The sequence below is a fragment of the Streptopelia decaocto genome (genome assembly GCF_964273445.1).
Source record: "Streptopelia decaocto genome assembly, chromosome: 5".
Lineage (NCBI taxonomy): Eukaryota > Metazoa > Chordata > Aves > Columbiformes > Columbidae > Streptopelia > Streptopelia decaocto.
Window position 1 is genome coordinate 59,787,404 of NC_138659.1, and position 23,032 is coordinate 59,810,435.

General features: G+C 43.1%; 1 protein-coding gene across 1 annotated transcript in view; it reads right to left on the reverse strand.

Annotated features, from left to right (window-relative positions):
• Positions 1–22,790, reverse strand: part of COL17A1 (collagen type XVII alpha 1 chain) — a gene marked incomplete at its 5' end in the record, with an annotated part of 37,639 nt that extends 14,849 nt beyond the window's left edge. Inside the window, 33 exons of the mRNA XM_082054222.1 lie at positions 211–246; positions 780–815; positions 1,514–1,540; positions 1,895–1,966; positions 2,340–2,375; positions 2,725–2,787; positions 3,183–3,218; positions 3,418–3,453; positions 3,822–3,875; positions 4,004–4,039; positions 4,672–4,734; positions 5,235–5,339; positions 5,503–5,565; positions 6,050–6,076; positions 6,574–6,600; positions 7,304–7,342; positions 7,929–8,144; positions 8,834–8,983; positions 9,588–9,632; positions 9,772–9,861; positions 10,221–10,385; positions 11,710–11,775; positions 12,138–12,209; positions 13,187–13,258; positions 13,990–14,133; positions 15,105–15,248; positions 15,622–15,669; positions 17,252–17,287; positions 18,189–18,236; positions 18,592–18,729; positions 21,102–21,200; positions 21,957–22,001; positions 22,736–22,790. Of these exons, the coding sequence (XP_081910348.1) occupies positions 211–246; positions 780–815; positions 1,514–1,540; positions 1,895–1,966; positions 2,340–2,375; positions 2,725–2,787; positions 3,183–3,218; positions 3,418–3,453; positions 3,822–3,875; positions 4,004–4,039; positions 4,672–4,734; positions 5,235–5,339; positions 5,503–5,565; positions 6,050–6,076; positions 6,574–6,600; positions 7,304–7,342; positions 7,929–8,144; positions 8,834–8,983; positions 9,588–9,632; positions 9,772–9,861; positions 10,221–10,385; positions 11,710–11,775; positions 12,138–12,209; positions 13,187–13,258; positions 13,990–14,133; positions 15,105–15,248; positions 15,622–15,669; positions 17,252–17,287; positions 18,189–18,236; positions 18,592–18,729; positions 21,102–21,200; positions 21,957–22,001; positions 22,736–22,790 (2,389 nt within the window). The remainder of the gene's footprint in view (positions 1–210; positions 247–779; positions 816–1,513; positions 1,541–1,894; positions 1,967–2,339; positions 2,376–2,724; positions 2,788–3,182; positions 3,219–3,417; positions 3,454–3,821; positions 3,876–4,003; positions 4,040–4,671; positions 4,735–5,234; positions 5,340–5,502; positions 5,566–6,049; positions 6,077–6,573; positions 6,601–7,303; positions 7,343–7,928; positions 8,145–8,833; positions 8,984–9,587; positions 9,633–9,771; positions 9,862–10,220; positions 10,386–11,709; positions 11,776–12,137; positions 12,210–13,186; positions 13,259–13,989; positions 14,134–15,104; positions 15,249–15,621; positions 15,670–17,251; positions 17,288–18,188; positions 18,237–18,591; positions 18,730–21,101; positions 21,201–21,956; positions 22,002–22,735) is intronic.
• Between the last annotated feature and the right edge of the window lie 242 nt (positions 22,791–23,032).

Sequence of the window (23,032 nt, forward strand, 5' to 3'; positions counted from 1 at the left end):
ACACTTGCATACATACACATATATAGACACATCCAATGTGTAACAAATCCATCCTTAAGGAGTCATACATCTATAGCATATGCATTCCCCCAACACAGCAAGCCCCAGGACAGGTCTGACACACAGTCAAGATGAATTTAGGAGGTGTAACAAAAGCCAGAGAAACTCCTCCAAAAGCAGAAGTTTTTGAACTCTCACAGAACTACATACCAGAACTTATGACTTTTCCTGGAGCTCCAGGTTCTCCTAAGAAAACAAGGAGGGCAAAAGATGAACTTCTTTTTTGGAGAAGATCTGTCACTAGCTCAATGACTTTGTCTTATTAGACATGCAGTTCCTGTTCTCTTTGCCCTGATCTCTTGTCTGAGAGGTCATAGCATTAGAAGGGTCATGGGGAAGCAACAGAGCTCAGCTAATCCAGAGATATTCTCTGATGTGCTTTCCAAGCACTACACCTGCCAGAATAGGCAATAGGTCTGGATTTATCTGAGGCAGGCACACAGGTCCCTTTGCAGTCACCAGGCATCATAGTCATATACACAGGGCAGAATCAGGCTTACCAAGGTCTTCTCAGTGGAGAACTGTCATGCTGAATGCCTCAGCAGATGCCATCCCTTTTGTGTATGCTCAGGGAGGCTTTGGCTACCACCTGTTTCTCAAACCTTCCTAAAGCCACTAGATGCCACTGTTGAATCAGGGACTGGTCAGCAGAGCATATATTCCTCTCTAAAATGAAGTGCTTAGAGAGAAAATGAGTATCAGGGAAATACAAAGCTCACCTTTAGCCCCTGGTCGGCCTGGGTTGCCTGGAAGTCCTGATATCAGGTAGATGAAGAATAATAATAAAATGGTTAGTGAATACATTGTTTGCTCTGTTTTTTCCAAGTACTCCAGTTGATTTTCACTTGTGGGTTTAGAGAAGCTTCCTACTTAAGACCCTGGCTTTCAGCATTTCTAAGCAGGTCCCTGACAGCAAGCAGGGGGATTCACAGTGGGCTGTAGACTGCACTGGTAGCATCCCTGAGCATAGTTAAGGGCTTCCCTTCTCCCACTGCTCCCTAGATGATGGCACTGCTCTTAAGATTTACCTGTAACTTCTTCCAGGTACTGCTCCCTGTCCTGAGGCTCCTGAATAAATTCCCTGGTGACTTGTTCTCCAAACCACCTCCGCTTGCAGAGGCCAAATCCTCTGTTTCCACCTTTATTTCTACATCCTCTCCCCTCTGTTTCTGCTGCTGATTCGAAGGACTTTTCAGTGATGCACAGGGAACTGAAACATGTTACTTGTTGCAAACGGTTTTGGGGAGAGGCAAATTTTCGACACTCCAAGGCCCTGCATTTCTCAAAAATTACACACCAACCACAAAACATGTCTCAAAAGCCAAGGGAGATGCAGAAGCCTTGGGATACTACTTCAGAAGCCCTGAGCAGCACAGAGGGAAAATAACAAGGGATTTTTGAACCTGTATCAAAGTGTGTCATTGATAAATTGGAGCACAGTGGAAAAGCCTACCTGGTGGTCCTTGGGGTCCTGTGAGACCTGGAAGACAAAGGCAAAAATTCTCAGATGTCTTAACAAATTTCAGGTGGGTAAAGGATAGACACAGAGAAAAAGATTACATGTACTTAAAATTCTAGCACACAGTTCACAAGGCCAAGCATCTGGTAAGTAAACTAAAAGTTGGCTCATAGCAGCTGACGTTCTTGTTTGCAGTGTGTGTAATCCTGAGATCACAAAGAGCCTAGATTCCCTGTGTGTTTCCCTTTCATCACCATCTTACAGTACATAGATCCTCTGCCAGCCTTAACTTCAAATTAAGACTGGAAATTCTTGACAGAGACATCTGTGCTCCTGACTGAGCAAAAAGTATTTCTGTTCTCTGTATGCTCTCACCTGGTTCTCCTGCATCTCCAGAGGGTCCTGGAGGTCCTCGGGCTCCTGGCATTCCCATAAGACCTGGTTCACCTGGGGATATAATCACCATTAACAAGCCAGAAATCACTGACTTATGATCCAGAGATCCATTCAAGCTCGGCCACTGGATGTTCTGCAGCACTTTCTATCTATTGCATCCTCATAGACAACTGGCTGTTTTCAGCACCAGTGTCTGGGAGGTGAACATCAATGACAGAAGAGTTCTGCAGCGAGAAGAACTCTGTCACAAGTTTACAGCCAGCTCCTTGATATGTCTCAGTTCCATGCTCACATGGTTGACTCTACCTGAGACAGCAAGATGCCAGAACACAAATCTGCTGCCATCTTCTCCCACCCCTTTTATAAATCAACCTCCTGCCAAATCAGAAAGTACCTGCACTTCTGCCTCACAGGAATCCCTTACCTTTTTCACCTGGCTGTCCATCACGACCAGCTGGTCCTGTCCAAAGGAAAGAGATTATTAGGGACTGCTGCAATAGTACCACAGTTGCCCTGTCCTACTAAGGTGAGCACAGCCCTAAACACAAGAGAGTGGCTTTTCATCACATTGCAACTGAAAGAAACCTTGGCTGCAGTTACTAAAGATTCAGAAACATTCACTTGAAACTTAACTACAGGACGTGTTTTCTGAGTATACAGACTAATCTCAGCTATCTAGAGAAAAGACCCAGGATCACAACCAGTATGAATCCACTCCCATGTTGTTTCACCTGTCTGTGCTCATGGAAACACTCCGTGTAGAAATTACATTGCCACACATATAAACACAGTTGTTTTCTGTTACCTACCTACGGGTCCTTTAGCCCCTGGCTCTCCTGGAGGACCAGGTATTCCTCTTGAGCCTTGTTCACCTGTAGTGAAATGGTATGAAAATGAAATCTTGATGAAGATACTGTTTATGACTGTCAGCAATATTTGGTGCTTTGCAACTGAAAACCAGCACTGACAGGGCGTTCAGGCCTCATGATTTGTGACTGTCTCTGGGCATTAGAAAAGCTCAAGTAACATGAATACAGGGCATGTGAAGGAGCCAAATACAAAGACTGCTACCAGGATTACTGGAATCAAGAATAGGATCTATTTGTTTAAAACCTGGGTGCAAAAATAGAACTCCTAAAACCAACAGCATCATTATACTTTTCCAGAAAGCTAACTGGGATTGGTTGAGCTATACTGTTATTTGAAAACTCACATAATGTATTTATATATTAGAAAGGGTGTTACTCCAGGAAAACAATCCACTGACCTGTCATTCCACGAGAACCCTTCTCACCCTGATCACCTGTTGTACAAAAAAGGGAAGCATTGTGTGAGATTATTTCACTGTAAAATGCTTCCACCAGAGAAAATTAAGTCTGCTGCCTGACAAGAGCACAGAAGAAAAAGTCAAAGAAGGATAGGGTTAATATCCATGGACAGTATCCATATCTAAAGGAATCTAAAGAAAATATCCACAAAAGATACCTAATTGCTCAACATACCTTTGGGTCCAGGGGCTCCAATGGCTCCTTTCTCACCTGAAAGATTCATGGATGATTGAAGAATAGTATTGACAAGTCAGAAAGGAAAAGTATTTCATGCATCAAGAAAAATCATAGGGGAAATACAGATATTCTGATATCAGACAAAATCAGACTGGAAATTCATTTCCTTCAATACGGCTCCATCAATCAATCGTGTTTCCTCTAGACTGTCCTATTACCCTTATGTTTTCTATTTCTCAATATTTGTTTGCGATCACTAAGTTTAGTTCCTTCTCTCCTTTCCTCAGTCTTATGCTTTTCTTTGCCCCTATCACCAAAATGTTACATGCTCAGACCAAGTCTGCTAATCTAAGAAGTGCTAGAAAAATCCATCAGCTAGTGCTGCTGTAATTGCATTTTACCTTTAGCACCAGGCAGACCTGCTTCTCCTCTAAATCCCTGTAGGCCAGGAGGACCTGCAGAAAAAATGGGGGCTCAATTCATCTCACTCACCATTATGCATCACTGAAAAACTATGAGAAGCTATCACAGTTTTTGTTTTCTCTAGTCTCTAGATGCTATAGCAAAGGAATGCAGCACTCACCTGGAGGACCTTGTGGGCCTGGAGAACCCATTGGACCTACGAATAGAGAACACAGATTTTCTTTCAGTAACACCACAATTAGAAAATGAACAATTCTCTTTCAGTTTGCCCAACAGCATTCACAACCCGAGGTGTTTAGCAGATGGGAATTCCTCCAACCACTGAAAGAATTTGCATCAATGCTTTCCTCAAAACCAGGATAACAAATCTACACCACTTAGTTCTTGTGGTTTTCCCTCAAGTAAGGTAAAGAGACTCAAGTCTTCCATCTTGGCTGAGACACTGGGATCTGTGCTTCAGGTGGGACCCATATTTATAGTGCAATTTTTATTGCAGTTACATGGACTGTAGAGCTGCAACTCTGTTAGAAGCCTGTTAGGGGTGTGGAGTTTACCTTATTATTTCTGAAAGCAGAGAAAAACATCTGGAAACATCACACATCTTAAAGATTGATGTTTTGAGAAACCTCCCTGCCAATCCCAATTCTTACTATAAATCTCCAAGAATTTATTGCTCTGAAGGTTATGTGTACCTACCAAAGTGAATTTTATCTAAAATGAGGGCCATTAGTTCACTTTTCCAGGGTAACACCAGTGAAACCGGAAGGCTGGTGTGCTCATTTGCTCCTAACCAGCCTGCTAGGCTCTCACTGTATTCTTCATAGTTACCTTTTAGGCCGGCAGAACCTGGGGGACCAGGTGGCCCTGGAGGACCTGGCTCACCAACACCACCTGCAGAATAAGAGCATGGACAGATACTGTAGAATACAATTGTGATCTCATTATTCCATTATCCCGTCTCCTGTTATCCTTCCTCTGGCAAGTGTCATGTATAATCTGCTGGTCAGTTCAAAACACACAAATAAGCACGCATTGTCCAAGAAAAAAATTCCATCTCACTGGGCTCTAGGATGAGCAAGCCAAATCCCCATCTTTGGTGACATGGATAACATGGAAGAAGATGACCTTGACACTAAGTGCTTTTGGTTCTGCCAAACTCAAACCTGAATGTGAGACCTGGTAAACCAAAACCAACCCTGGTTTACCCATTTTAAGTTTGGCAAAAAAAATTCCCTTTGGACACATTTGTCTTTGGTGGGAAATGTCTGAAATGAAATCTGGATTTGAATAATCAAATCAAGTTCTATCACTGAGGTGTTTTATAAATCAGGACCAAACTCTAGCTTTTGTCCATCTCTGTTTCATCCAAGAATGGGACACCTAGTTCCTACCTCTGTCTCCTTTTTCTCCAAATCCAGGTGGCCCAGGCTCGCCTCGAGGCCCTGGTAGCCCTTCTCGACCTCTTTGTCCCATGGGACCTTCCACACCAGGATCACCTAGAGGAAAAAAATGGCTTGTAATAAAAGGTGTCTTTACGGGAGGCCTTGGGCAAGAGGATCCGTGGCCACCTCCATGGTGGTAGGCAATGATGGTGTCTGCATTTCCATGCCATGTGTCCATCACTTGTGAGAGACTCACAGCATTGATAGAGATGCTTACCCATGCTGCCTTTCTGTCCTTTTGGTCCTTCTGGCCCTTGGTGCCCAATTGGACCAGGAATGCCTGGAAAAAAAGACACGACAAATGTTCAGAATCCATGTCTGTGTACCATAAAATAACCCCATGCAAATTAGGGGAACTTGAAGCCTGGAGGGATTCATCAGCCAGGCTAAACAATACATTACTTGGAAGGTAGGTACTTGAACAGGATCTCTTTAGAAGACCACAATAAATATAAGGCCACAAGGAAGTTTGGCCTAGTACTCATACAGTTGTGGGACTCTCTCCAAGGTAGGCTAGAATCTTCACACCCCTAAATTAGACATGTTCAACTAAGTGGAAGTCAGGTTCAGGCCTTGCTTGTAACGAAGTCTCTGAGCTGTGTTTGTAGCTCAGCACCAAGGTATTAATCAGCTGACTTAGTCTATGGTAAATACTGACTCTTCAGAGAACCACCTTGAGCTAGGTTAGTAGCGTAAAATTTATTCTTGCCTACAGCAATATAACTAAATGTCCTCCCTCAAAGGCGAAATGTACTACTGCTCACCTGGGAGACCAGGAAGTCCTCGCTCTCCTGTAGACAGAAAGAAACAGACCATCAGTGGGGAATAGATCTTCCCTGTTTGGCACTTTGGACAATCATCTCCCCCCCCCCACCCCCCTAAAAAGGAGTTTATGTTCCTGGCACGTTAACAAGTTCTGCTGTCTCCAGCAAACCTCATCGCTCCAGTGTATTTACATAATGGATTGAATCATTCACACCACTCAAAATCCTCTGAAGCACTCTGTGATTAAATCAGGTAGAGTTGGCTTCAGGAATGACTTTCATGCAGGTGAAAGAAGTTTCTAGATTCAAAGTGAGATCTGTTATCTCTTCCTCTGTGGACTTCAAAATGTGCTTTGCCCAGAGGAAGAGCAAAAAAGCCCAACCATCACAACAATAGCTGAACTAGAACTACAGAATGCATCAGCTTCTCTAACTAACTTCTGGAGTAACAAAAATCCATTTGCTACCCAGGCCCTATGGTAGTCTGCCAATCTACCCATGAAAGAAAGTAACTCCAGACTCACCTCTTGGACCTTGTATTCCCATGTCACCTGAGAAAAGAGGAAAAAAAGTAATCTCAAGAGAGATCCTGGAGGTATTTCCAATGATTACTCATTCATTTTGGTTTTTCTATTTGCTTTCCCATCTTCAATGAAACACCAAGGAGTTTTGGGTGAACAGGGACACTTCAGACTTGAATAGTGCAGGATCAGACCCATCCCACCAGTGGCAAACAGAATCTTGCCTTTCACACTGGCACAATGCAACACTGGGCCTCTTGTTCTGCATGGGATCAGGCCCTCAACAGTTTACGTGGCAAACCAGCTTTACACTCTAGCAGGATTAGAGAAGTGATCATCCCTCGTACTCGGCACTGGTGAAGCCGCACCTTGAATACTGTGTTTGGTTTCGGGCCCCTCACTACAAGACTTTGAGGTGGTGGAGCATGTCCAAAGAAAGGCAATGAAGCTGGAGAAAGGTCTGGAGCACAAGTCTTATGAAGAGCAGCTGAGGGAACTGGGGCTGCTTAGCCTAGAGAAAAAGAGGCTGAGGGCAGAGGCAGACCTCATCGCTCCCTACAACTACCTGAAAGGAGGTTGTAGCAAGGTGAGTGTTAGTCTTTTTTGTTTAAGTATAAACCAGCTTCACCTTTCTCACTGCCAATTGCCCCCTGTGGCAACATCCACCCCAAACTTGTGCATTGCCAGAGCCAAGAAATAGGATAGGCTAAGAGAAGGGATATATGATTGTTACCTTTCTCACCAGGTTCTCCTCTCTCCCCTCGGAAGTAACCTGCAACAGGAAGTGAGGGGGTTGTTAGAGTGTGTTATACAACGCATTTCACATACAAGGATCCTTATATCTGGATTTTGAGGCTGCAGGCAGCACAGGCTATCAAGCACAGCATGGCTTTTAAGCAGAGTTTCCTCAGCAAATTTGCTTTCATGAAACTTCTGAAGCTGGGACAATGTAGGTTTCTCTGTTCTTAACTTATGTCCATCATCTCCTAAACAGAAGCAAGTCATCTTCCCCTTGCTAACAAAAATAGCATGAGAAATAAGGTGTGGGTTCATTTTTCTATGTAGTTCTTTCAAAATGGAAAACCCACTTGCTACAGCAAACATGATACATCCTGCCACAGGATGGTATGTCCACAACCTCCCTTCTTCTCCCTTTTCTGCTGGCTTTAAAGGGATGCACTGCCAGTGTCAGTGGCAGCACTCTGAGCTCCAGCACACCCTGTCTGCGAGGACAGGTGAGGGCACTATTTTTGACAGACTTCATTGCACTCTAAAAGTCTCGGTCTTTAGGCCTTTGGGCAATCAAATCCTCCCACTCCCTGGTCTCATGCAGCATCACAGACATTGACGCTGCTCACCTCGTTCTATTTCTTTGTTCAGTCTGTTCTTCACCATCAACCAGACTGAATCTTCATTTTCAGAAAGAAAGGCTGAGGATGGTGAAATACCATGAAGAAAGTCGACTCTTGAAATAGCCTTTTCTACTTTTCCATTCTCTTGGTTAATTGTCAGGAGGCCGCTATTAATTTTTTCCAGGTTTTCCACACGAGATTTCAGCTTTCTCACTTCTTCCGCTGGAAGGTTAAAGCAGAATCACGGAATCATAGGATAGTTTGGGTTGTAAGGGACTTTCAAAGGTCATCTAGTCCACCCCCCTGCAATAAGCAGGGACATCTTCACCTAGATCAGGTTGCTCAGAGCCCCATCCAGCCTGACCTTGAATGTCTCCAGGAATGGGACATTTATCACCTCTCTGGGCAACCTGTGACAGTATTTTACCACTCTCATCACAAAAAATTTCTTCCTCATCCCCATCCTGAATCTCCTCTCTAGAATGCTAGGGAACACACTGCCACAGATGTGTGTCTGAAATACCTACTTCTAATAGCAGGGACAAGGCAACACTGTCAGATAGCTATGGCCACTAAGTTTTTCAGGATCGTTCTTTGTATCTCTTTTTCTAGCAGGGATATCTGGAGTTCAAAGAACAAACTTGGAATCTGTTACTCTCTGAGAAGTAAGACCTCAGATCTCAGGAGTTTTCCTGTCTAATTAATCCCAAGACCACATAACCCCTAATCAAAGGTTTATATTCCTTATCCATTCTTTCTGCCCATCTGTATCTTAGCGACAGCCACCACCAAGCTGAATGTGCTCCTCCTCAGTTTTCTGGCTTGATATCTCTAGTATTTTGCCTCTTTGCCAGCTTATACCCTCTGTTTGTCTATCACATTCAACAACTTGCTCCTCAGTTACTTCTTACCCAGAGCAATGAGTCCAAAAAGCAATCCAAGGAGAAACAACCAGGTCAGAAGTAAACCCAGGAGCCACTTCCACCAGCTACAGCAGGAACAACAGGGACACCAGGATGGTGCTGATCCGACTACACCCCCTGCATCACCATTTCGTATTTCTGGAGGAGGAAAGGGGCAGTCTCCTGGTTAATAAGGAGTTCCTTGACTTCAGAGTCAAGAATCTCTTATAACAAGGACACCAAAGTCTGATCCATTATACAAATGGCTATGGAGAAAAATCTTTACAGCCACTCTGCACATGGTAGATATTATTCTAGTCCCTGTGGAAACTGGGAACAGCATTCTCAATGGGAATTGAGACAACACTCAGTGCATTTTAACAGGGCAGCTGAAAAACATGATTCCCATGGGGTCAGTTTTTTGCAGTTATGAGCCATAAATTACAGCAATAGCCAGCATGGTCTGCCTGAGCCCTCTCCTCCCCATAAATCTGTCCTGGCAGCAGCATGCAGCTGTACTGTCAGCTATCCAATTTTTTCAAACAATAAAAAAATACCCCAACTGCCCACTTAACCACAGTCAAATCACTCTACCAAGTTCTCTGATGTGTACTCTGCTCACTACAGACAGAGCAGCCTCCTGGACATTCCCTTCCTCTGATATCATGGCACAGAGAACACTCATGTCACTCTAGAACAATTGCCTTTTTGTATATTGTGCTTTTTTGCTTCTTCTAATGGAAGTCTGAATTCCATCACTTACCTGCATAAGTTGCTTTGTCCCTTGTTGGCACAGATTTCAGTCCTCCTGTTTTGACAACAGTGCAAGAAGTTTTAACAGTCTCTCTATGCATGATTAAACTTAGAGCATGGGCTTGAAGGGGGGAGGTAGTAATGGAGGCGGGAGGAGAAAGTTCTGTTGTGTTTCCACAGGGACAAACTCTTACCATTTGCATCTGATTTTAGGCCAGTATCTGTAGCATAAGAGGAAGAAAATCCCTGCTTCTCTTTCTTCAAGGTGTCTTCTGCAAAGGATCCTGAAAAGGAAGCAAATATAATTAAAAACATGACACCAGAACTTCAACTAGGCCTATCTCTTTTCATTGGCAAAAGGCATGTTTTTTATTGGGGAGACAAAATATCTCTGCCTGTTTAAATCAGATCTAGTTTTTTGCTTTCAAAGCTCTTGAGCTTTGTGAAATATTACAAGGCACACTCTAGAGCTTCAAATGCAAAAGCTAGACCTAGATTGCAGCTGGCATGGTTCAAGACTGCCTGCCTTCCTGCTCCTTGCCTGGCTTGCAGGGGTTTCAGTCAGGTGTAGTGTCCTGAACTCCCCCTGTAATCAGTCTCCATTTCTCTGCCCTCAGCATATCCACATGTCCTGAGAAGTTACCTCCATTAAGCCCAGTGGTAGAGGCACTAAAGACTTTGCCACTGTCCTTTGTCATGATCAAGAGCTCCATCTCCTTCTTTGCTGGGGCATTCTCCTTCTCCAGCAGCAGGAACTTACAGTCTTTGCGCAGAATGTCATCTCCCTGGGAGCTCAGAACTGTTCCACCTGGAATATTCATAAAGGATGCGAAAGAGGAAGACATAAGTGTGGGCCACGGAGTCATAATTACAAGCCCCAACACTTTTGTTCATGGCTATAAACAACCAGTAATATATACACTGGTCACTGAAGCAAAAAGGAGAGCTGTGCATGTCACTAGATCTCTTCAGAGTATTTCACTAGCAGGGGAGCAACTGCTACCGGAAATGGGACGGCATCTGGAATTTTAACATTTGCTCAGGGTAGGATTTATACAGTCCTAAAATTACATTTGGCCCTTTGAAGGCAACTGCGAGGCTGATGTGGCCCCTAGTAAAAATGAGTTTGACACCCGTGCTATAGAATCATATAAACTCAGTCTGAGAGAGACATTCAAAGGTCATCAGAGCCAGCACAGCTCAAGCTGAGGAGCACCTTTAGCAGAACTACCCTGTCAAGCACAAAGCATTCCATATCCTTAGGGGCCAGACATGGTTATGAGGCATTGAACTGTAGCTTACAGAGGGTGGGCACAGGCCAAACAAGGCTCAAAAACATCAGTGTGGTCACCCTTCTGCCATTAGGCAGTATCAAGTATGCCTGGAATGGTGTACAAACCTAAATTTGCACACAAACTGACACAGCATTGAATATCAAGATAACAAGAATTGTATTATTCCATTGCTCTAGCACAAACCTGGAGTAAATCTGCATTAGAAATGTTATCACAACTTCCGTGTTATTTACAACTGCTTTTAAGCCTCATCTTTGGGAATCCTCGCATTACTAAAGAAACTTGGCTTCCCTCACACAAAATATAAAGGACTAATTTCTAGTTCTCAGAGTTGCAGAAAAAAGCTGGAAAAGATGAATTCCAACCATTCAAAGATGACAGGCCAGTAGAAAGACCTCAGTTTCTCTCATTAAAAAAAAATACCTGATCATGTATAAGTCAATTCCTTGATTTTTTGAGTGGTTAAGGCTGGTACTACTGCAAAATGATGTTTGAGAGTAACCTTGCAAATGTCTTGGCTTCAAATGAAGCACAATTTCACGTGTGTGATCTTCTATCCAGTTACCTGCCTGTTGACCAGAAATAGTTGCAATTGAATCTTCCAAGTTACCACAAAGTGGGGAAGATCTGAATCAAACCAGCTTATTTCCTCATTCTTAGCTCTGGCTCATTTGCTTTCTTTCCAAAAAGGTACTGGTGGGAGACTTGGCTAGTGACAAGTCATGCTCCTGAGGAGCCAGGTATTAGTGTCACTCAGCTGGCTTAATCCCTAGGTCATTTTTATCATTATATGCTTGTACAAGGCCATGCCTAAACAACTGCCAATGACACACTCACCTGCTGAAGCAGAAACACTCGTACTTGTCGTGGTGTTGCTCTGAGAAGTGTTCTTCAGCCCATATGCTGCAATGAAGAAAACCGAGAATGAAGGAGATGAAGGATACCAAGACATCTACACACACCAACCTTGGGCTGCACAGCATTTTAAAAACCTTGTCATTCAGGGTACCTGGGACAACTCAAACAAGCAAGGGCTTCCCCCGCAAGCAAATCTCTGGTGCTTACATAGGCACTGGGAGTTCCTGCACATGTAAAGCAGAGGAAACACTCCTCGATATCCCCTCATACCACACTGCTCCACACAAGAAGATGGTAATGAGCAACTCTCTGTCAATATGTGCTTTATAGTCACTATAGAAAAGGTGGGAGAAGGCAGCACACGCTCGTGACCTTCACACTTTCTCTAGGTTCAAATCGTTGCTGACCTGCGGAGGCTGCAGTAGCATTCTGGGTCACAGTTGAAGAGCTTGGAGACAGGTTGTTTTGAACGCCAAACACTGCAAAGAAAAACATTGCAATGGGGGTTATAGGAGTCCTGCAGTGCAGGTGGTATTCTGGATAAAACAAAACAAAACCAATGTCAATAATGACAATTTCTCCCAAGAAATTTCACCAGCTACCTGGAGTCATCACAGGCCCAAGCAACATCTTCCTTACAAAATGTTTTTTCCTTAGATCATTTTGCTGTTTAAGTTATCATTGGCCCAGAACAATAATGGTGACCAGTTTAAAACATCTCAATTTAGATTGCGAGGCTGCTCTCATGGCTACATGGACACTTCTGCAGGTGGGACAACTTGGGAAAAATGTAAATTCAGAAAACTGGCTTGGTCTAACTAAACGAAATTTAAGGCGCTAACTGCACACAGTATATATCAAAGTACTGTCCAGAGAGAAGCAAACATCTTGGAAAGTGGTACCTTTGGTGCCAGAATCAGTGTGGCAATATTAGTGCAGTGTACAGACTGCTCTCATGCACCCTGCTCTCTTTGCAGGCCCTGTCAGAGACCCTGCATGGCAGCACTGTGCTGTGTGGACATCGTGTGTGTGATTGTGAAAGGAAGAGAAGAGGTTTAGTGACATTGAAGAGTCTGCCAGAAGCCATAAGCCAGGTGAAGCAAAGGAAAATTACAGGGAAAACTGATGGAGGAGCAGTGGGGCTTTATGGATTAGGACACATAAGTTTAATTTTAAGGCATTACCCGGAGTTGTTCTAGGGAAAAAACAGGCTGGCCTAACAGCTGTCTTTCAAAAGATAAATTACTCTCCTTGGAAAATCTCTAGTTTTCCCTGCCCTCCAGACAAAAATAGTCAGGATCTAATACCAGCTATACAGAGCTAACTCAGAATTAGCTCCTGACACCGTGCTGAGGAACAGGAGAGAAACAGAGTGACACAGGTATTATTTCATTGTGCATGTCTGCCAGGACTGTGGTGCTGCTGAAGCGTGAAGGCAAGAAGAGAAAAATCTGACCTGTAGAGGAGGTGCTCAGGCCTGCGTTCAGAGTATGATTGCTGGGAGCCAGGTTATTTGGAACACCAAAAACTGCAAAAAGAGGAAATAAAATGTTATTACTTCTCTGGAATCCGAAATTCAGCACCCGAAGGTCAGTGGCACAGTCACAGAAATTAAGTCAGAGTCACTTGGAAATGGATGCAGTGAAAATGCTCAATAATTGCACAGAGGAAAAATCTTGAAAACCGTGGCACCAAGCCACTCTTCTACTGAACAGACAAAGGGGTGAAAATCCTACATCAGACAAGTTGCAGTCATGAGATAGTGTGAGAAAGCAAAGCTTTTTAATAGTATGCTATCATAAAGTTACCTGTGGTTTTCCTCTGCAGCTGGGAAATGCAGCATTCCTGGCATTTAGAAATGGGCCTTACAAGGTATAAGCACACTCGGCACTTATTGATTACATCTTTAGAGTATAAGTACTGAAGGGTTAGATCCAGTTGTTCTTACATGGGATAATCCAATGACAACTAGAGTCTAAAATTAGTTTTGATAGTCAATGTGAGCCTGACCTTATTGGTTAAGCTATCATCATAGTTTAGTGACAGATCAGGCAGTAAGAACAATAGATTCTCACAAAGAAGGATTTTCAAATACAGTCAGTGTAGAAGTTACAGAAAAGTAAAGAAAATTCAAGCATATCCCCTGCCACCTCAATTCTTCCATCTTTTTAGTTCTTGCTGTGGAAAAAAATGACTGCTCTTGACCCAGTTTCTGTATAGAGTTACATCCTTCAGGCCTGGGTGCTCCAGGGAGCATACCTGATCCTGTAGAGTGAGACATGGTATTGATCAAGGAAGAGCTGTTGTGGTATCCACCAAGGGAAGATCCAGCAGGCAGAGTGGAGGACCACATGTAGGAAGGGAGGGCGGTATTCAGTATGGTTGTATCATATGTTCCTGACACTGTAAAAAAAACCCAAACAGAAGTGGTTTTCAATGAGACCAGGTTTGTGGCTTAGCACGCATTGCAAGTTTACATGACAAACAACTTTATCTGCTTCAAATTTCAGTTACCCCCATGGAGTCAACACAATGACTGCAGGTTAACAAGGTATAACTGATCTCAAATGCCAGCTCATTACAGCCCCACTTGAATTTTAACCAATGGAATAAAGATTGACCTGACAGCATGATCATTCACAAAACAACCTGAAGAGATTTCACTGCTTGTAGATGCTAAGATACCAGAATAAAACACTTTTGTCTGCCATTCTGTTAATAAATCATCCTGGGCCATGGAATGAGTTTTGCTTCCCACATGTGGGTCTGGTGTATTGGTCAAAAATTCCCAGTTTTAGACGGGATTCGAGCCTTGCTAAAGAAAAAAGGTATTGTTTGTTCCTAGGTACTGGTAGAGGACAATGAGGTTAATGTGAATACCACTGCCTCAAGCACTCTGGTGAGGCTAATAAATGATAAAAGCTGCTTATAGTATTTTAAGTACCATTTCCATTATTATCAGGTTCTACTGATCTCTGAACCATGTGGTGCATCCAATAAATCAAGCACTAACCCAAATGTTGTCCTCAGTGCTATCTCCATCTTACTTGGAGATAAGAGATCAAACAGCTCTAACACGTTTGCTTAGAGCTCGTGACCCTGCCAGAAGCACCTCCGAGTTAAAGCTGGTGGTAGCAGGAACTGGCTCATTTTTATGGAAATTAAACAAGTCACTAGAAAGCTACCCAAGATGGCTCTTGTTAGGGCAACGCCTGGAACAGTCTTCCAGCATTCTGACCCTTTTTCTGTATTACCATCACTGTCTGGGAGAGAGACCATGTATTCTTACTCTGACATTCTTAGCAACTGGGTATTTTTATGGCAAATAATCTTTGGAATGGCTCCAGCACTACTAACCATCCTCTGATAAGTACCTGACTGAGAGCTCTCAGTAACCAGCTTTGTCTCCACCACAGCCTTTTTCGGTATCGGGAGGGTACTTGATGGTGATCGAGTAGGGCTGCAGCTGGCTGATCGACTTCCTTTCAGCAAACGTTTCACATCATCCAACTCTGTCCCTGGCAGGAAAAGCAAAGTCTAGATTCACCCAAAAGCCATTGTTTCATTGATCTGTAATCTTGCCCTGGCCAAACCATGCAGTGGAATTTACCTGTGGCTGTCTCTGAAGTTGTACTTTCTAGGGGAGACACCTACTTAATAACAAAGCTTCAGAGTCACATTTCTGGGACTAAGTACAACTCCATCCTTGCAAGACCACAGCATGCTTCCTTGTTCAGAAACAGGAGATATATGAATGTTCTTAAAAAAGAATGAGGTGCTGCTATCTGTCATCATGAAGATCGGGTCCCCGAGCCATTGCAGACATACCCAGAGCAGCAACACCCTCTATCTTATACCTGATCCCCCTGGAATAAAGGCCACGGCACTTACATCTGCCAGAGGGAGATGCACTCTGCAGTCGGACTCGTATTTCACTCTCTGGGAAGAGAAAAAGCAAATCATGGAGTGAGATGCATTTGTGCTCTGGGCTTGGAACGAATCTTTATGCTGAAGTGAATTCCTTCTTTCTTGCTGTCTGTGTTCCATCTTGCTGCCTTACTGCTTCATTTGAGTAGCACTCAAGGCCCATGTGAACTGGTTGTAAATTGGTTTGGGTGACTTTTTGTTTGGGGGTCACAGTTTGTTACTTTTAATTCCAGAGAGCTATATTTTACTAATTGAGGGCCTCTATTGAAGTAAATAGCATTGTTACTACCAGACATACAAAAGGCCTAATTATGCAGTCGTCAATTATACTGATATTCCCACTCATCACTATTATTATTATTATAATCATCATCATCCTTCTGGACAAAAACCTAGAGAACCAAAAGAAGTTTACAAAATACACAAATTCCCTACTACTTCTTGGGTAAAATTCACACTGTCATCTCTACTGTGGGCTGTATGATTTAGTCTCTCACAACCTGCTGGCTTCTCTTTTGGCTCACTGAATGTAACCATGCCAGTTTTAAGCCAACATTCTCACCAGGTACTCAGTTTTATTACTGACTTTTACTCTCCAGCACAGGAGACTATAGAGTTAATATGATTTGGTTGGGACAAGCCTTAAAGGTTGCTACCCACAAGCAAACTGGCCAGCCAGGATGTGTGATACATGCTTCTCAAGATGAAATCTGACAGTGCAGGCACTATACAAGAAACATGAGCTCTGGCATTCATGTGGAGAAGCTGATGGATTTGAATTATTTTCTGAAGTAATATGAGAGGCTGGAGCTGATTCTCTGGTGTCTGTTTTGTTATGTATGCTCTGGTTCTGCTGGGAGCTCAGGTATGTAGTGTGCTAGAGGTAGAGGTAGAATAATCGGTAACTGTGACACTCGCCAGAAGGAGTGTGCAAGAGGACACTTTGATTTATATCTACTGCTAAAATTAACTTGGATAAAGCGACATTATAGTTTCCTCTTCAAGCAACTGGGAACATTTATTACACTCTTACAGAGCAATTTAATCATGCTTTCTGCAATGCTGTTAATAAATTATTAGAGGAGCTGAATGATTTAAACAATGCAGAGTGTTACAGTGAGCTGGCTAAACAGACCACAGCAAGATCATAAATTTCTCACCATCTCCTCATTAACAGCATGAGATCATTTCAGGATATGGCCCTATGGCTTGTAAGACAGATTGTAGTAGGAGGAACATGAATACAATCAGTGTAAACATGTCAGAGAAAGGTCACAGAACATGGATGGACTGAGTTTACAGTAGTGAACAGGCAAAATGGAAGCTTATGTCCTATGCCCCCTGATGTCCATATCCCCAAGTAGATCCTCCTCTCTGACACAGTCCAAATCACCATGAACTTCACTAGGGTCAAATTTTACACCGAGCTTGTTTAAGCAACTGCTTACACATATATTGTTCACATCTGCATTGATGTAAATCCATGTAGCTCATCTGACTACTCTACACTTAAACTGGTTGATTCCAGCTGAGGAAACACACTCTGAATCATACTGAAGAAAACAAAGGTTTGTAAAAGAACAGTATCACTCACCTCGACTTTGGCTTCTCCCTCTCGTAGCAGCAGATGCTGTGAACAGCAACGAGAGAAAAGCAATATTAGGCTTTACTGCGTGTGACATATCTGAGAACGATCACATGGATCTTGCTCAGAGTGCTCAGATTCAGACAGTAACCTCCTTTACCTAATGGCACAGCTAGAGGAACTGAACCCTTAGAGTTTTTACCAGGCCTCCCTTAGACCATGAGGCATCTTAAAGAATAAGCAGCATCTTTAGCATTTCTGGAGCAACTGCTGTTTGCTGTTTCTTTTTGTACACATAGATGTTGTTCATAGATGGTGATCTCCCATTTCAACAGGTCAGAAGGAAGTTAATAGGACTGTTTATCCCACCCACAAAGGTGGGACACTGTGAAACCCTGCCGCCTCTCTGGGCCAAAAAGATGGCCTGATCATATTGTTTCACTGCCTGCACTGAGTAAAACCAGCAACTCAGAGTTTGGACACAGCAAGCTCATACCTGCTAACAATCTTCAGAGCAAATATATCACTTGACAGCCAGTTCATCTTTACATATAAACATACTGACGCCTAGAAAGGAGCTACTGGGTAAGTAGCAATGGTTCAGAATCCTAAGACTCTAGGCTTTCTTGCTTGGGCCTCTTCCTCCAGCTACGGGGTTGGGGTGAAATGTTATAAAGCATCCCATGTCTATGTTCTCCTGTCCCTGTCCTGTGCCACAACGGGAGAGGCACAAAAGCAGTTGAGTGTAGCAGATATACTGTATGTACCTTCCATTTGAATATGTATCAGCTACAAACCCTGCTGTCAGCTGTTAATGTAAAGTCATGGAGATGCACTGGCTGCCCAACACAGAGCAAGACACAGTAACGTGCAAAACACCATCGTAGACATCAGCTCACATGACACTGCCATAAAGTACAAAGGAACAGCTCTAAAAAGAACATACCAAACTCTTTTCTGGGGAACTCAGGAGAAGAATTGGCACTGGAGCTCCCTGCAAGGAACAGAAAGGTGTTCATTAATACTTTGCACAAGATATTTAAAAGCTTTCAAAATATATCTTCCTGATAATTGCCTAATCCCAGTGGATAACAAACACTTCCATTAAAAAAGAGCTATTCAGGATTACAGAAAAGAGCTTCTAATGTCTTTCAATAAAAATATGCCACAACTCCTTTTAGGAATGAGCATTACTATAAATAAGACACAACTATTAAAATATGTCCCTGGTGGCTTATTTCCTAACAAAACCACAATGGAATTCTTGTGCTGTCTGGGACAATCCTGCATTACTGTGACCTCAGAGTGCACCACACACTGCCTCTTTTCGATAGCATGTCCTGTGATACCTTCATATGTTGCATGGCGGCTGATGTAGGTTTTTCTTTCAAATGTTGAGCCAGGTGATTTGGTAAGAGTAGAGCTGGGAGACTGGGTTTGTCTGTAGCCAGAAGATGATGATGACGAATTCAACCTACCACTTCCACCTATATGTAAAACAAAACATGCTCAGCAAACTGAGGATATACTATGGATGTACACTCTGGATAGCCTAGGTGCTTCATCTTCTGAGCTGGACAAATTTGCATTGGTACCTTACAATTAGAGAAGGGAAATAATTTTATTTGGGTCTAACTCTGACTGTCCTCAGCATTCACTGCAGAGAAGAGTACTGGTTATCTTCGTGGTTTCAAAACAAATGTTGTCAATGATACATATGACAGCAGGTTTTGGCCTAGGGGGATGAATGAGCCATCTCCCTTGAGCAGCAATAAATCCAGCTTTGGATGGTGCTGCATTTAGGTCTGGATACAGATCCACCTATAAACTCAAGTGTTATATGACACAGGCCACAAAAACTGGGAGACTATTAAGGCAAACTCGAAGTGCTGAAGGATTCAGTTCATGAGACAAGGGAAAGCAGAGGTGAGTCCACTTCCCTACCAAAGCAGCCATCCACACTCCCACTTAGTCATGCCTTAGTCAGTCCATTTCCTGGAGAAGTGACTGATGTGCCTGTCAGGCCTGAGACAGCCTGAAGGTTATTAGGCGCTGCTATATTTAGATAGAGGAAAGGATTTCCCTTCTAATTCACATCCGTGTTGTGGAAAAAGAAGTGAGCAGCCACAACTAGCATGTTCATACTCTTGTATGAAATCTAATGCTGGAGTATGGTCAGAGTGCAGCAAAAAGGGAGCCCTCTGATAAAGTGCAACGTATCCACACTGATCAGTAGGATCAGACTGGATATTGTTTACCCATCCCTGCAAAAAGAACGTGCCCTTGTGATATCAATGTTTTCTTGACAACTTTCTCCTCTACAAGGACCTGTTTTGTTCTGAAACTTTTCCACTTAATTCAGTAGAAAGAACCACTATGACAAGTAGGCCTCTGTTGGAGGCATTCTGCAAGCCAAGTGGGAAAGCAGAGATAAGAAAATGCTCTGTGAAACTTCAAGAACTCATTATCTCTAAAGTTCAGATTATTTTCTCTACCTCCACAAACTGAAAAGAAATAAGAAGGAAGATGGCAATCCTGTGGAGTTGTCTGAGTTTTCAGGGCTGGGTTCAGTTCTCAGACTGGTGCCAGTCCAGACACTCAGACTGCCATTTCACTGCAGTTACTTCACATCTGCCCTGAGGCAAAGTGATTCGACACTCTGGCCTTTAATTGATATGGAAGTGTCTGTTAGACCTACTGTGTAAGGCTAATTCTCCTGTTGAGCTTCCAAACGGCACTTTACTCCCTTTCATTTGTCAGTTCTTTTGGAGCACGGAGAGTATTTTCTACAGGGATAAAGTCTGTCCTGCTGGGGACAGAGAGGGGTATGCCAGAAACCTGGCTAGGAAGCTTATTCTTCAGAAACCTTTGCTATGACATCTAACAACTGTACAAAGAATGCACTGAGAGAAGAGCCCTTTGTTGTGGAGTAGACAGCACACACTGATTTAGCACGTCCAGAAAATCCGGCAGATTCTTCAAAGTGCTAAAGCTATGGACACCCACACACAAGAAAATATTTTCTAGGAAATTCTTTAATAATATTCTATCCTCATCAAGATTAATCAAAACTGACTTTTGAAGTAAAACAATCAGAAAGATTGTGATTTGGAAATCAACAAAGGGCAACAAAGATGATTAAGGGAGTGGAGCATCTCCCTTATGAGGAAAGGCTGAGGGAGCTGGGTCTCTTTAGTTTGGAGGAGACTGAGGGGTGACCTCATTAATGTTTACAAATATATAAAGGGTGAGTGTCACAAGGATGGAGCCAGGCTCTTCTCGGTGACAACCAATGATAGGACAAGGGGTAATGGGTTCAAACTGGAACACAAGAGGTTCCACTTAAATTTGAGAAAAAACTTCTTCTCAGTAAGGGTAACAGAGCACTGGAACAGGCTGCCCAGGGGGGTTGTGGAGTCTCCTATTCTGGAGACATTCAAAACCCGCCTGGACACATTCCTGTATAGAAACATCTAAGTGTTCCTGCTCCGGCAGGGGGATTGGACTAGATGATCTTTTGAGGTCCCTTCCAATTCCTAGTATTCTGTGATTCTGTGAAAGATGGGAAATCTGTTTTCTGAATGAATTAACAACAGTGGGAATGGCATTTTTTGTTGTTGTTCTCCTGAAATCAAATTTTGCCTGTGGAGAATGGGAATTCTGCCATTTACTCACCCATCCTCACATCCAACTTTAGGGAAGGAATACCTTTGCTTTGATTATTTGCCATTTCTACTTTCATAAACCCTGTTTTCCTCACCTCTGCCTCATCCTACTTCCCCGCCCTGAATCTCTCCCCAGACCATTTATTCTGCCTTTACTCTCTGTTTTGTCACTGTGCAATGTCTTCATTCCTTACTTGAGGTCGCATAGCTGCTCCCATGGGTGTAAGATCTTTTTTCCACTCCACTCCCTCCAGTGTGGGATGAAGTTTTAAGCCCACTGCTGCTCCCTCCTTCTGGAAGAGATGAACACAAAATGAGACATTTGCGGTAAAAGACGAGAAGGGTTAAAGATGAGAAGGGTAAAATATGAGAAGAGTAAGGACACTGCACGTCAAGGCAGGAGGTAACCAAAGCTGTCCTCACACTCAGCTACAAGTAAACCTTCATGTCTGGTGAACTGCAGACAAGTGCCTTGGCAGAGCAAATAAGCATTCACATTGCAGACCCAGCAGGTCTGTAGTCAAGTTCTGATCCATAAATGGACTGAAGGATTCTCCTGTTAACCCTCATCATAAATGAGATGGTGTGATTCCTTTCCCCCCCAGCTGCAGCAAACTAATCATGACCATGGTGGTGTAAAGAGCATGGAAGATTCTTTCCTACCTGTTGTACAGTGGTAGAAATCACCCATGACATCTGCTATTACCAAAAAAGATTTACTTCCTGTTGTCAGCTGGGTAAGATGACAGAGGAATATGCTGCAGCCTCACCAGTGGTTACAGACCCATTCCTTTTGACCCTTGTCCCAAAGACACAGTCAGCACTGGAGACCATATATCTGGACATTAGCCCTTGGACAGTCTGGTCTACCAGTCTTAGTTGATTGTGCAGCTTTGTTTCTCACAACACCCAGACGGTTCCCCACATACCGCTCCTTATCTCCACTAACAAGTATTTTGGGAGAGGCATTTCTGAAAATAATGCAGTCAAATAGCATGGAGGGGCACAGAACACTGGCAGAAGTAATGTAATGACCAACAATTACTTACTGGGTGGTAAGGATGTCAGTCTTGTAGTCACAGTCTCTGTAATAACTGAGGAAGGAAAAGGGTGCAGAAGTAATGACATGTTAATATAGCCAAATAAGATCAATGTTCTACTTAATTTCCATGGAAAAACATGACTCATTCAAAGATCATTGACTCATTTAAAGAAAAGTCCCTTAAGACTACACTGCCTGGGGGCTGCAGTCACATTAGCACACAATGCTGTGTATTAGTTTGCAGGCCTTTCTAACTCTACAGTAATGAAAAACATCACTGTAATGAAAGACTTTTTTTTCTGTACAAAATCTCTGTAAAACATGGAAGTATTATTACTTTCAGGCACTTCTAAACCACAGCCATCGTTGTAACAGCAAAGCCCATGGTCAGATCCCTTACTAGCTTCCTAATAGTTAACTCCTGTAATGCTAGCAGGAAACTTACCCTCTGTTTTACACATGGCCAAGAAAGACACCTAAAAAACATTTTCTAAGCCACACAGGACATTGATATCAGAGGAAGGAGAAGAATACAAATGTGTGCACTACTGGCTACAAGTGTTACCACATGGCAATCATCTGTCGTTAAACAATCAGGTCATGCTACATGTCTCTAAACGTCTGATCTTGGTTCATTCATTTTGTTTTTCTGACTTCAACAGAGACAAGGGACAGGTGCAGGATTTAGTTCAGGACCTCTAATCAGCATTCAATCCCTTACAAAACTGAGCATCTGCTTCTGGGATCTTTGGTGTGTGACATAAAAATAAAAAATGTTCTCCTTACGTCTTTCAGTAACTTCTGATCCTTCTTGCCTCGTTTTCTTTGTTACAGAATCCATACCATTGCCACCTGCAGGGAAAGCAGAGAGATTGCACTCAGAACTCTGTGAACAGTAAGAAGGAGATAACAACAGCTCCCCACTTTTCTCCCTTCAGCTTGGGATTAAACTGCCCGGAAGACACCTGTGCCAGGGAGTTTACAGTGCCTTTCCAGAGCCATGTGAGCATTACTAATAGACCAGCACCACTTGCCTACAAAACTGAATGCTGCACAATGCAGCAGAGATAGAGGTAACTGAAG